The following is a 12982-nucleotide window of genomic DNA, read 5'->3' on the forward strand; positions in this document are numbered from 1 at the left end:
TGGAGGAGAAAACCCCCCATTTCTGCCTTATTTCCCCCAAAGTGATGCCAAAGGGGAGGTTCCTGTCACTGCAGGAGGATCCAGCACCCGCTATGTAGGTCAGAGCTGATGGTGAGGGAGAGCAGGGGGGGCCCAGCCCCGGGGTGGCCCCTGTCAGATCCCGGGATTCCATCTGGGATTAAACCCTGGCAGCCTCTTACCACCACCAGATAAATAGATATAATATATATAAATAGATATAATACATATAAAAACATACACACACCATATCACCATATATATATATACACACCCATATATTTTTATATATATATGTGTATAATTTCAGCCCATTTCTCGTTTCAGGTGGAAGCAGCTCCCCAGCACAGTTATAAGTGTTACCAGAATTTATCCTGTCGCAAATATTCCCGTTTTTTAAACAAAAAAAACAATTCCAGTTCTCAGCAACTTGCTGGGAAGGAGCCCGGGGGGTGGTTTTTCTGCCCAGCTCCTGCAGGTATTCCCGATTTCCTCCCTTTGCTTTAGGAGCTAAGGGGGGGAAAAAAAGGGGGGAAATATTTTCCTTATGAGTACAGATGTATATAAAATATCCCAGGGATTTGGGATATTTTATATACAGGTCCCTCTTTCCAGGAGTTTTCAGGTCTGCTCACATCACCTGGCTCGGGTGGGTAAATCCCAGCAGTTACAGGGTGGAAAAAAAAAAAAAAAAAAAAAAAGGTGGGAATGGCAAAAGCTTCAAATTCCCAGCTTTAAAAGAAAAAAAAAAATAAATCCTTTTCTGGGTGCAGAGATTTGGAAACTCCCAAATTCAGCTCCCAAATCTTTTCCTTCCCATCACGAAACACCCAAAAGGAGCTTCACCCACCCCTGTCCACCAGCAAAGGGCAGCACCTGGATGACACCAGGCACGTCGGGAAGAAGGACAATATTGGGAATGTGAGGAGCAGAGAGGCTGAAAATCCGACTTTTTCCTGGGGGGGAATTAATTTTGGACCAACCACGATTCCTTGGCCTGCCCAAATCCCTTTTTTTTTTCCTCCCTTTTTCGGGTGGTCACCCGAAAGCACCCGGATGGTTTGTAGGGGGGGGGACAAACGGGAGCACGTTGGCCAAGACAGGGGGACAACATTCCTGGGACAACATTCCCGGGACAACATTCCCGGGACAACATTCCAGGGACAATATTCCCGGGATGGAGGAGGCGTTAATTAGGATGCAGGAGCCGTTCCTTGGGTGCAAGAAGTGGAGGGGGAAGGGTTAAGGGGCAGAGGGGGGGACGGAGGGGTGAGAAGAAAGCCCGGGGTGGGGGGGGGGGGAAAGAAGGGCCCTCGTGCAGCACCCGGGGCTTGATGGCTTAATTACCATATTCAAATCTAATTAATTCCCCTTTGCATAAAAAGGCCACGGCGGGCGTGGGACCAGCCTTGCAGATGGCGTCTCATGCTCAGCACCATTTTGGGGCCGCCGGCCATCTTAGGGAGGAGGAGGAGGAAAAGGAGGAAAAGGAGGAGGAGGAGGAGGAGGAGGAGGACGAGGAGGAGGATGGTTCTGCCCACGGTGCTGAGCGTCTGCCAGGGGCACCCATCGGGCACCAAATGCCCCCATCCCGGTGGCAACGCCCCTTGGAGGGAGAAGAGGGTGTTTCAAAGCAGGAGGGAGAAGAAACGAAGGAGAAACGGGTGGGGAGGGGGTTCGGTGGGATGGAGCGTCGCAATTCGGGGGGTTCGGGGGCTCCTCGCCCTCAGCTGGGGCTCCCAACCCCACCCTGGGGTCTCCAGGTGGGAAGGTGACGATCCCACCCGTCCTGAAGGCCCACGTGGGGATGGGTGTCCCCAGGGGGGGTTTGTTGGAAGGGTGGGTGAGGAGGAAGGAGCATTCCAGACCCACCTCCGGAGGGTGATCCCGTGGGGACACACCCGCACACCCCTCGAGTGCCACCCAGCAGGAAAACCCCGAGGAAATCCAGCCTCAAACAGCAGATTCCCAACCCCCCTGCCCTGCACAGGCCTCGCTCTGGGGGGAAAATGGGATAAATATTCCTCATCTCCCCACTGTGTGTTCGGGGCGAGCCAAATCCCTGCTGGAAAACCAGCCCGGAGCAGCGTGGGCTGCCCGTGGCAGTGCCCACACCAGCTGCCAGGCTCACCCTGGCAAAGGTGAAAGTTATTTTTCCTAATGTTTTGGACAGCTCTGCTGTCACGTGGAAGGACTTGGAGGAGGGAGGACCGCAGGGGATGTGGATTTTCTCCCTTGACTGACTCCCAAGGATGGGATGAGCTGCTGCTGCTGCTGCTGCTGCTGCTGCTGCAGGGCCTGGTGTCCTCCCCACCCCCCTTCCCCGGCGCTGAGGGGGGGTTGGGATGAAGCTCTTACCCCAAAACAGGCTCCCAGAGGAAGCTGGAAGTCCCTTTTGCGGCTGAATCCCAGGAAAAGTGATTTTTTTTGAGAGGGGTTTGGAAGGGGCAGCACAGGAGGATTTATGGATGAGGCTGCACACCCAGACGGGGGCAAAGCCAGAGGTGAGGGGGGGAAAATTCCCCTTTGTGCTGTTTAAAGGATGTTTTTGGGTACTAAAGGAAAGATTTTTAGATGTAAATTGAAAAGGAAATAAGGGGGAAAAGTCAATTATTTGGCAACCAAAAGCTGGGAAGGGGGAGCAATCCAAACGTTTCCAAAGTGGAATATGTGTAATATGGGGATAAAACCTGCTTTTTGTCCTCCCAAAAACAACGAGAAAATAATCATTGTGGCACCTCACTGAGCTGGTGAGGAGCAGCCCCTTCCATGGCGCTGCTCCCTTGTCCCCCCAAATCCCTGTTGGGGGGAGCCTGGAGGGAGGATTTGCGTGGAAAACCCCAGTGCCAGCGGTCTGGGCTCGCAGGAGTGGAGAGGAAAGCAAGGAAAGCCCAACCTTACCCCGTCCAGGAGAGCTGAAGGGCTGCTGAGCATCCTTGGGAAAGCCAAGCCAACATCCCGAGCCCGGATCCGCCGGCGCTGCCTCGTCCCGGAGGGATGGGGTGGAACGAGCTTGGTCGCTGCAGACCCATTCCAGGAGCAGCCTGGGAGCTCCCAGGGGCAGGAATGCCCAGTCCATGGCACCCACGGGGCTCCTCCATCCCTGGATTTCCAGGCTGAGGGTGTTTTGGGTGAGGGGGTGTCTTCCTGGGGCTCTGGTGCCCCATCCCTGCTCCCGGTGAGGGATGTGGATGGATCCCGGTGATCAGAGCAGTGGGGGGAGTTCTCCTCTGCAAAAAAAAACCCCAAAATGGGGCATTTGGTCACCTCCAAAAGCACGGTGATCACCTCCAAACCCTCAGGGGTCACCTCCAAACCCTCAGGGGTCACCTCCAAACTCTCACTGATCACCTCCAAACCCTCAGGGGTCACCTCCAAACTCTCACTGATCACCCCCAAACCCTCATTGATCATCCCCAAAACCCTGGTGGATAATCCCGAAACCCTCATGGGTCACTTCCAAAGCCTCACTGATCACCTCCAAACAACAGTGATCACCTCTAAACCTTCATTGATCACCTCCAAAAGCACAGTGATCACCTCTAAACCCTCAGTGATCACCTCCAAAAGCACAATGATCACCTCTAAACCCTCATTGATCACCTCCAAACAACATTGATCACCTCTAAACCCTCAGTGATCACCTCCAAAAGCACAATGATCACCTCTAAACCTTCATTGATCACCTCCAAAGGACAGTGATCACCTCCAGACCCTCATGGATCACGCCCAAACCCTCACTGATCATCCCCAAACCGCAGTGACCACTTCCAAACCGCAGTGATCACCTCCAGCACCCGCTGCCGGGGAGGGGACGCCTTAATCTGCCCCAAATCCGCCTTTTTATCACCCCAAACCATGTCAGGTGGAGGTGAGAACTTCACCTCTCGCTGGCCCCAGCACCCACCTTCACCCCGGGATGTGTGAGGGGGGGGCACCCACAAACCCCATCCCCTCCAACACCCGAGGGGGAGCACCCCAAAAACCCCGGAGCTGACGGTGCTGCCGCCCCGGACGGGCAGGGGGGGACACACAGACACCCCCCAGGGGGACACCCGAGGGGACGGGGGGGCTCAGACACAATGGGGCCATTGAGGGGCCGCGCCGGGGGGTCCCGGCCCTTCCTGCCCAGACACAATAGGGGCGGCCCCGAGCGCTTTGTGCGGCCGCCGCCCCCCGGCCCCTCCTCTCCGTCCCCCCGGGGATAATGGAGCGGCTTTGTGTGCTCGGCTGGACCAGGGCTCGGCGGCCGAGAGGGAGAACCGGTGTTTGTCTGCCCGGGGGGGAGCGGATCGGCCGGGAAAGGGCCGGGCAGGAGCGGCGGGAGCGGGGCCGGGAGCGGCAGCGTTGGCCTTGCACGGCCCCGGCGCTGCGGCGGCATTCCCGGGGCTGCCGGGGATGGATGGATATTCCTGGTCCTGCCGGGGAATGGGCATTCCCGGGGCTGCCGGGGATGGATGGATATTCCTGGTCCTGCCGGGGAATGGGCATTCCCGGGGCTGCCGGGGATGGATGGATATTCCTGGTCCTGCCGGGGAGCCCGGGGCTGCTGGGGATGGATGGATATTCCTGGTCCTGCCAGGGAATGGGCATTCCCGGGGCTGCTGGGGATGGATATTCCTGGTCCTGCCAGGGAATGGGCATTCCCGGGGCTGCCGGGGATGGATGGATATTCCTGGTCCTGCCAGGGAATGGGCATTCCCGGGGCTGCCGGGGATGGATGGATATTCCTGGTGCTGCTGGGAATGAATATTCCTGGTCCTGCCAGGGAATGGGCATCCCTGCTGCTGCTGGGGATGGATATTCCTGGTGCTGCCTGGGAATGGGCATTCCTGGTGCTGCCAGGAATGAGCATTCCCAGTGCTGCTGGGAATGGATATTCCCGGTGCTGCTGGGGAATGGGAATGTCCAGTCCTCTCTGGGAGCTTGGAGTGGTGCAGCCTGGTGACTGTGATGCTGCTGGACCTGTCACTCAAACCCCATCCCTGGTCAAACCCATCCCATCCCAGTGACCCTTCCAGTGACCATCCCAGTGACCATCCCAGTGACCATCCCACCAAACACCGACTCCCATCACAAATCCCCAGTGGCAGAGGGTCAGTGTCCCCCTGCCTGGCTCTGTCCCTCCCCCCCAGCCCCTGAGATCCCCCCCTGGCCACCATTCCTGGGGTTGGGATCAACAAAACCTACGGGAGATGAATTCCCTGCCCGCCTCACTCGTGCTGTACCAGCATTCCAGGATGGGAATGGGATGGAATAACCCCTGGCTTCGGTGTAGCCAGAGCTGCAAAGAGCAGGATTAATAAGAACCAGGCTTTAATTTCAGCAGCCCTAGACAGGTCCTTTTTCCTGCAGCATTCCCAGCTCCACGTCAGGCGTTCAAGGAATGGGGGAGCTCTGAAGACGATGGTCCTTGCTGCTCCAGCAGGGCAAATCCAGCCCTGGCACCATCCAGCTGGGAAAACTGCTGGATTGCAGCCCAGGCAAGCATCCAGCATTGCGTGGGTACACACGTGTGCCCGTGGGGACACGCCAATGCCACGCGTGTGCCCCGTGGCTCCGCTCGGAGCAAGGTCGGGGTCCCTCCGGCAGCGAAGGCTGCACAAAGCAGAGCTGAAAACTGGGATTGTTCCCTGACAAACCAAGGCTGGAAACTTCACATTTATCCTGGGGATTGGGGCAGGGGTTTAAACCGCTGAGATTTGGGTTCTGAAATCGGGTCCGACCTCGTCGATTCTGCAGGTGCTGATATTTGGTGAAAACATGGAATTTTGCTTCCCCGGGTTTCAGCCTGATGGGCCTGTGCTCCCTGTTGGGCACTCAGGGGACATTTGCCAGCCCAGGCCCTTCCTAAGGGGTCAAGGTAGGGTTGTGACTTCTGGAAAAGCCCAAATCCCATTGCACCGGGGGCGGGTTCATCCCCCCCGTGCTCCAACAGCACATCCCGGGATTCCCACCCCGCACAACGGGCGGCATTTTGAGGCGACTGCGGCCACCAGGCTGGAGGTGACATCTCAGCAGCACATCCCTCTTCCCCAGGATATCCTCCTGCTGGATTTTGGGGTCGGTGTGGCCGTGCAGGGTGAGCACCTCCAGCAGCATCACCCCGGGGCGCCCCAATCCCACATCCCGGGTGCCCTCGGGGCTGAGCCGGGCGGGGGAGAGCGGCTGGACCGAGGAGGGGATGATTAGGGTGGCCTGTGGAGTAATTATCTCATTGGGCAACTAATACCCTTTCAGCCGGAGCGGGGTGGGGAAGTATTGTTCGGGCTTAGGGATTACATCAACCCGCTGGAGCAGACAATGTGCTCCCCCTGGGAAGAGGCAGCTCAGCCCCAGGGGGAGAGGAGGGAGGCAGGGGCCGGAGCTGTCTCAATTAGCGAGTGTCCCGGCGAGGAAGAGGGTGGTGGGGGCTCCTGGGGGGGGGACGTTGAGCATCTTTAACCCTTCGTGCTCCTCCCTCGAGGGCCACTCAGTCCGTCACCCCCTCGCTGAGCCCTGCCAGGACACGGGGGTGCCAGCAGGGCTGGATGTGTCTCCTCCTGCCCGCCGTGCCAGGCAAAGCGAAGCACGGCCGGTTTTCCCCTTTTTTCTGCCCTGTTTTCTTCCCGACAGCCCAATGCCAGCCCCTTCCAGGCTCCCAGCCGTGGGGACAGGCAGGGACCTGCCAGCTGGGGACACCAGAGGGGCCGGGCAGGAACAGCAGAGCGGCCAGGCAGGGGCGAGCAGGGCAGGGGCGAGCAGGGCACGTGCCCGTCCTCAGCCCCCCCCAAAAAAACCAGCAGCGAGGAGGACGACAACGACACAGCGACACAGTGACAGCCCCACAACGACAACGACGGCCCCACACACCCTCACACGGCATTTGGGGCCCAGCAGGTCCTCGGCATCCCCCTGGACCGCCGGCTCCCGGGCTGGGGCGGGGCTGGGGGGGGTATTTTTGGTCGGGTTCGCGGTAAATGAGGCGTGAGCCCGGGCGGGCCGGCGGCGGCCACCGCGCCAGGTTAGCGGCGGAGCGAGGGGGCCGGGCCGGCTCCACCTGGCCCTCGCCATCCGTGGGGGTGATGATTAAACACCGGGGCTCTCCCAGCTGCCATACATTTTTAAATAAATGAATAATACATAGAGGGGGTGATAAATAAATAACGGGCCCCCGTACATTTTGAACTTAGCCTCTGAGAAAAATCCTTTTAGTTCAAAAGGACCGGGGGGCGCGCTCGGGAGAGGGGGGGAAGCCCATGCATTTTGAATGGGGCTGCCATCGAGTGTCAGGGCTTGGCAAGGGAGACGAGGGGGAGAGGGAGGGAAAGGGGGGGAAGGAGGGAGAAAACCGGCCTCGACACACGCGGGGGGAGGCGGGGAGGGACGGGGATGAGGGTCCTTGGGCATGGCTGTGGTGGGATCAGGCGGCTGAGGATGCCCCGGTGCCAGGCACTGGATCCTCGGGAAGGAGGAGGAGGAGGAGGAGGAGAAGGATGGGGGGGTAGCTGTGGCAGGTGAGTGGCACGTGAAAGGTCGGGTCCCGTGTCGAGGAGGAGCCCCCGTTTAGCAGAGCAAAGGCAGCCTTTACTCGGCAGTGGCCCGATATAAAGAGGTGGGTGGCCCTGGAAGGCAGCCCAGACAAATACAAGGGGATTAGCCGAGGGCAAGGTGTGAGCAGAGGGGTGAAGGGAGGGGAGGACGGGCAGGGAGAGCCGTGAGCGGGGGCATCACGGGCTGCCCGGAGCGGGGAAGTGGCACCGAGGCACAGGAGGGTGGGGTGTGGGTGTGAGGGACCGGGTTATCCCCTTTGGGGGGAATCCAGGGAACCCCCAAGTCACAGGAGAGGGAGGTGGGATCAGCTCTGGGGCTGCCCCAGATCCCTGCACAGGGTGCCTGGTGGCACAAACCTGCCCTGCCACGTGCCCCTGCCAGGGCAGCCACGCACACACATGTGTTCTGGCGGGGCACAGCCGCCCACATGCATGGCACCTGTGTCCCTGCCATGTACACACATGTCCCAGCCATGCACAGCCATGCACATGTATGTTCTAACCATGCACAGCCACCCACATGCACCTCCGGGCCACGCACAGCCATGACACGCGTGTCCCAGCCACGTACACGCGTGTCCTGGCCACGCCCATGTGTGTCCTAGCCATGCACACACACGTTCCAGCCACACACAGCCATGTACACGTGTGTCCTGGCCATCCACAGGCGTGTCCCAGCCGTGTACACACGTTCTGACCTGGCACATCCACGCACGGGTGAACTCCAGCCCCAGCCCAGCCATGCCCACGAGTATCTCATCCATGCCCACGCCTGTCCCAGCCGTGCCCACACATGTCCCAGCCCTGCCCACACGTGTCCCAGGACAGCTGGGACCCTCCCTCACCCTTCCCAAAGCCCGAGCTGCCGCGGAGGCAACTTTAATTCCCTAATTCTCCGCTCGCACCCGCGGCCGCTCGCCCGCCTCGCTAAGTGGGTATTGATTTATTAGGGCTGTAATTTAAGGCAGAACGTTTTAAAATGAACTCACACACCGAACCCAGGCGCGGGAATAAACAAGACCTGATTTATTTGCTGCCCGTCTCCTGGCAGATGCAGGGCTGGGCTGGGCTGGGCTGGGCTGGGCTGGGCTGGCAGCACGTGGGGACAGGATGTGCCCTGGAATGGGAGGGCTGGGAAGGGAGCAGCGCCCTCGCCCCCTGTGAGGGCTGCAGAGCACCCCTGCACCCCAAATCCTGCACCCCCTCAGCAGGAATGACCCCCGAGCCCCCTCAGTGCCGGGGTGCAGGGGACGGGGACGGCGACAGCGAGGGCAGCGCTGGCAGAGCCCGGCTTGGCCTGTGCCCTGTGCAGGGGCATCGCACACCCACCCCACCGGCAGCACCAAAACCACCCCAAAACTCCCCATCAGCGCTCTGGAACCTGCAGGGTGTGAGGCTCGAGCAAACCCCTCTCCCTCTCCCCCAGCAAAGACCCCCCAGCTCCACCCTCCGAGGCCGGAGCTCCACCGGCATCAACCAGCCACGCTCCAGGGATGCCCCCTGCCTGGGGGGGGGGGTTATTTCACCCACCCACCACCCCCCCGGGGGCTCAGCATCCCCCCCCTCCTGCCTCCACCAGCTGAGTGCCGGGTGTCAGAGCCCCGCCAGGTCCCATCTGCGGGGCCCCGGCCCCGCATTCCTGGAGCCGCGTTCCCGGCGCGGCAGCAGCTGCCGGACACAACCGACGGCGCGGGTGGCTCGTCTTGACCTTGTCGGTCAGGTGTTGGGGGGCGAGGAGGGAGGGGAGGGGATAAATAAATAAAAAAAAAAAATAAAACCCTCCCTCCCGCCCCCCCGGGCGCCGCCAGCCGTCGCCGGGGCACGGGGAGGGTTTAACCATAATGGGGCCGGCTGGGGGAGCGAGGGCGAGGAGAAATTAGTGTCAGTGTGTGTGTGCCTTAAACAAACCTGCGCCGGGGTGACGTGAATGAGGGCACAGCCTGTGTATATATTAGTGATGGGATCTGACCTCGCTGGGAGGGCTCCTTCCCTCGCTCCGCTCCTCTGGGCGTGGGAAAAAGGCCTGGGCTCTTTTCACAGCTGTTCTCGCTGCTGCACTGAGCTAATGGAGGGGCTGCCCGGGCTCCCCTCCCTCCTCCCCCCCCTCGCCGCCGCCTTTTCAGTCCTTCGGCAGCGAAAAACACAAAAAACACAACAAAACACAAACACAAACACACAAAAAAAAAAAAAAAAAAAAAGCCCCTTTCACAGTCCCTTAAAAACACACCTCATTGTTCCCGCCCGGGGCTGCATTGAAATGCCACTCGCACCCCACGTCTCTCCCGAGCAGAGCCGGCCCCGGGGCCACGCGTGTGCAAGCCCGGGGGTGGCTGTGGGAGCACGCGTGGACCCCTCCTGGCTTTGCACGGGGGGGGGGGTTTAGCCCTAAAGTCCGCCCTGGAAGGGGTGTCGGGGAGGATCGTGGTGAGCTGAGGTGGTTTTCGGTGCCCCGGGCAGTGCCCTCGGCCTGGACAGCCCACCCTCGTTTCGCTCTGGGATCTCCACGCTTCGATTTTGGTGTAAGAAGTGAGGGAAAACAGGAAGGAGGTAAAAAGTACCAGTGGCTGTCGCTGTTTTGCGAAGCCAGAGCGGAGGGGACGCGGGGCTGGTGGCTGTGCCCCCCTCCACCACCCAGCCGTGGAGGCCCCAAACACACCATCACTCCTCTCATGCCCACGTTTCACAACCAGCTTTTAGTGCTCCTGGAGCAAACATTCCACGTTAAATCCCCGCCTGCCACACGAAGGGATGGGGTTTCCCCGGGGACGGGGCGATCCGGGCGCGTCACACCTCGATCCCCCCCAACACCGAGCCCGTGATCTGCCCAGAAATCCCCTCCACGCTCCGCACAAATCCGAGATTTCCAACAAACAATAAACAGCCGCGCGAGGATCAGCCCTCGCCTGGTTTCCCAGGGAATTAGGGCAGAGAAAGTCGGGGCTGGGAGCTCCGGGGACGGCGGAGCCGGGGGGTCTCTCCTCGGAGCTGGGGGAAGCGGCACAGCCCCCATTCCCAGCACCTTCCCCATTCCCAGCACCTTCCCCATTCCCAGCACCTTCCCCATTCCCAGCACCTTCCCTGTTCCCAGCACCTTCCCCATTCCCAGCACCTTCCCCATTCCCAGCACCTTCCCCCATTCCCAGCACCTTCCCCCATTCCCAACACCTTCCCCATTCCCAGCACCTTCCCCGTTCCCAGCACCTTCCCCATTCTCAACACCTTCCCTGTTCCCAGCACCTTCCCCATTCCCAGCACCTTCCCCATTCCCAGCACCTTCCCTGTTCCCAGCACCTTCCCCATTCCCAGCACCTTCCCCCATTCCCAGCACCTTCGCTGTTCCCAGCACCTTCCCCATTCCCAACACCTTCCCCATTCCCAGCACCTTCCCCGTTCCCAGCACCTTCCCCATTCCCAGCACCTTCCCCGTTCCCAGCACCTTCCCCATTCCCAACACCTTCCCCATTCCCAGCACCTTCCCCATTCCCAACACCTTCCCTGTTCCCAGCACCTTCCCCATTCCCAACACCTTCCCCATTCCCAGCACCTTCCCCATTCCCAGCACCTTCCCCATTCCCAGCACCATCCCTTGTTTGCCAAGGCCCGGCCCTGGAGCAGCACCGGGATCGTGCTTTTCATTAAAAATAAATAAACACATTCCTGGTGGCGATGGAGGAGGAAAGGCTTGAAAACACCCTCCCCAAAAGGCCCCCCCTGCCCAGGAGGCAGCAGCGGTGGCAGGACCCACAATTATCATTTCCTGGGAATTTTTTGAAGCCCATCTCCCGCTCCCCTCGGCCGGGGGCAGCAGGACGGACGGACGGAGGGACGGACAGGGCCCCATCCTCAGGGCACCCCGGCTCTCTCCCCGCTGACCTTTCCCCGCTGCTCTGACGGATCCTTTGTGACACCGGCGGGGCCGTGGCACACCTTCCGTCCTTGCCGCGCGCCCGGCGCGGGGACGTGGCCACGAGCGAGTCCCTGTCAGGGGCGATTAGGGGAGAAGGGCTGCGCCGCCACCGCGCGCTTTCCGCATGAGCTCCGGTGCTGGTGCCGGGCAGGGGGGGCCCCCTCGGTCCCCCCCCCTCGCCCCCGGTGCCCGACGCACGTGCCCTGCACCGGGAAACGGGAATCTGTTCGTCGGGTCGGGATCGGCGACGTGGGGTGGGATCGGTGAGGTGGGGTTGGGGTCGGTGAGGACGGGGCTGGGATCACTGAGGATGGGGTTGGGATCAGCGAGGACAGGGTTGGGGTCGCTGAGGATGGGGTTGGGATCAGCGAGGACAGGGTTGGGGTCACTGAGGATGGGGTTGGGATTGCTGAGGATGGGGTTGGGATCAGTGAGGACGGGGTTGGGATTGCTGAGGATGGGGTTGGGATCAGTGAGGATGGGGTTGGGATCAGTGAGGTGGGGTTCGGATCAGCGAGGACGAGCTCTCTGAAGCCAACATACGTATGTGCTGATGCACACGTGTGTGTGTGACCTACATTCAGGGTTGCAGCACCGCCCACGAGTGGCTGATGCCCACAGGTGTCTGATGCCCACGGGTGGCTGATGCCCACGGTGGCCAATGCCCACACATGCCTGTGGTGAGGGGGCTCAGCCAACCCTTGTGTGCCAAAGACCCATCAGTTCCCGAGGGGTTTTCCCTGTGCCTGGAGCATTCCCGGCGTGGGGAAGGAGAAAGGAAGCTCCAACCGAGCTCGCAAAGCACTTGCTGAGCCCGGGAGGAGGGTCTGGCTTTGGCAGGGGGGACAAAGAGCGGCCACCAAGGCCACAGACACGTGGTGGGTCCCCCCCACATCCAGCACCTGCCCCCTGCCCCAGTCCAAGCACCCACCCTGCTCCCCTTGCTTTCCAATATTCCCATTTCCTCAGCTGGTTTTGACTTTTCCACCCGGCGCAGCCACGGAGTTCCCATAGAAACATGAAGATATTAAACTGTAAATAATAATTTCTCCATAAAGAGAAAAAAAAAAAGAGAGAGAGAGAGAGAGAAAGCAATGCTCCAGCACATCCTGTGGGGCTGGTGGGTCGGGAATAGACCCTGATATCCTGGGAGCAGACACCAGTGTCCTGGGAACAGACCTTGATGTCCTGGGCACGTGAGGCCTCATCTCACCCACCCCGTGTGGGTGCAGGTCCCACTCTCACCCCTCAGGAACTGAGGGAGGGCTGAGAGCTCTCACTCTGCTCCCTGCACTTCCAGCACCTGATTTATCCAGGCTGGATGAATCCTGACATCTCCATCCTGACATCTACAAAAATTAGCAGCTGAAGGGGCGGCCTGGCCTCGCCTCCCACCCCAGCTCGGGGTAAATAAACGGGAGCTCCAAACCTGCTGGGAAGGGATTGTTGTTTGCTGGGGCCTGGGCAGGGATGGTTTGTAAATAACCTAAAGTTAAACCCACCCCAGTTCTCATTCCCTCCATCC

General features: G+C 60.2%; 1 protein-coding gene across 13 annotated transcripts in view; it reads right to left on the reverse strand.

Moving 5' to 3' along the window:
• Nucleotides 1-12982, reverse strand: part of LOC113999464 (translation initiation factor IF-2-like) — a 37947-nt gene that overhangs the window by 10252 nt on the left and 14713 nt on the right. For 10 of the 13 annotated variants that reach the window (XM_027742917.2, XM_027742918.2, XM_039388580.1 and 7 more), the window contains one exon: nt 282-3248. In XM_027742917.2, the coding sequence (XP_027598718.2) occupies nt 1745-3097 (1353 nt within the window). In that variant the 5' untranslated portion in view covers nt 3098-3248 and the 3' untranslated portion in view covers nt 282-1744. Of the gene's footprint in view, nt 1-281; nt 3249-12982 lie in introns of those variants that run through there. The other 3 variants (XR_005566219.1, XM_039388584.1, XM_039388583.1) reach the window with 1 other exon arrangement.

Source organism: Pipra filicauda, unplaced genomic scaffold, assembly GCF_003945595.2.
Source record: "Pipra filicauda isolate LSUMZ 115617 unplaced genomic scaffold, ASM394559v2 scaffold667_size348046_pilon, whole genome shotgun sequence".
Taxonomy (NCBI): domain Eukaryota; kingdom Metazoa; phylum Chordata; class Aves; order Passeriformes; family Pipridae; genus Pipra; species Pipra filicauda.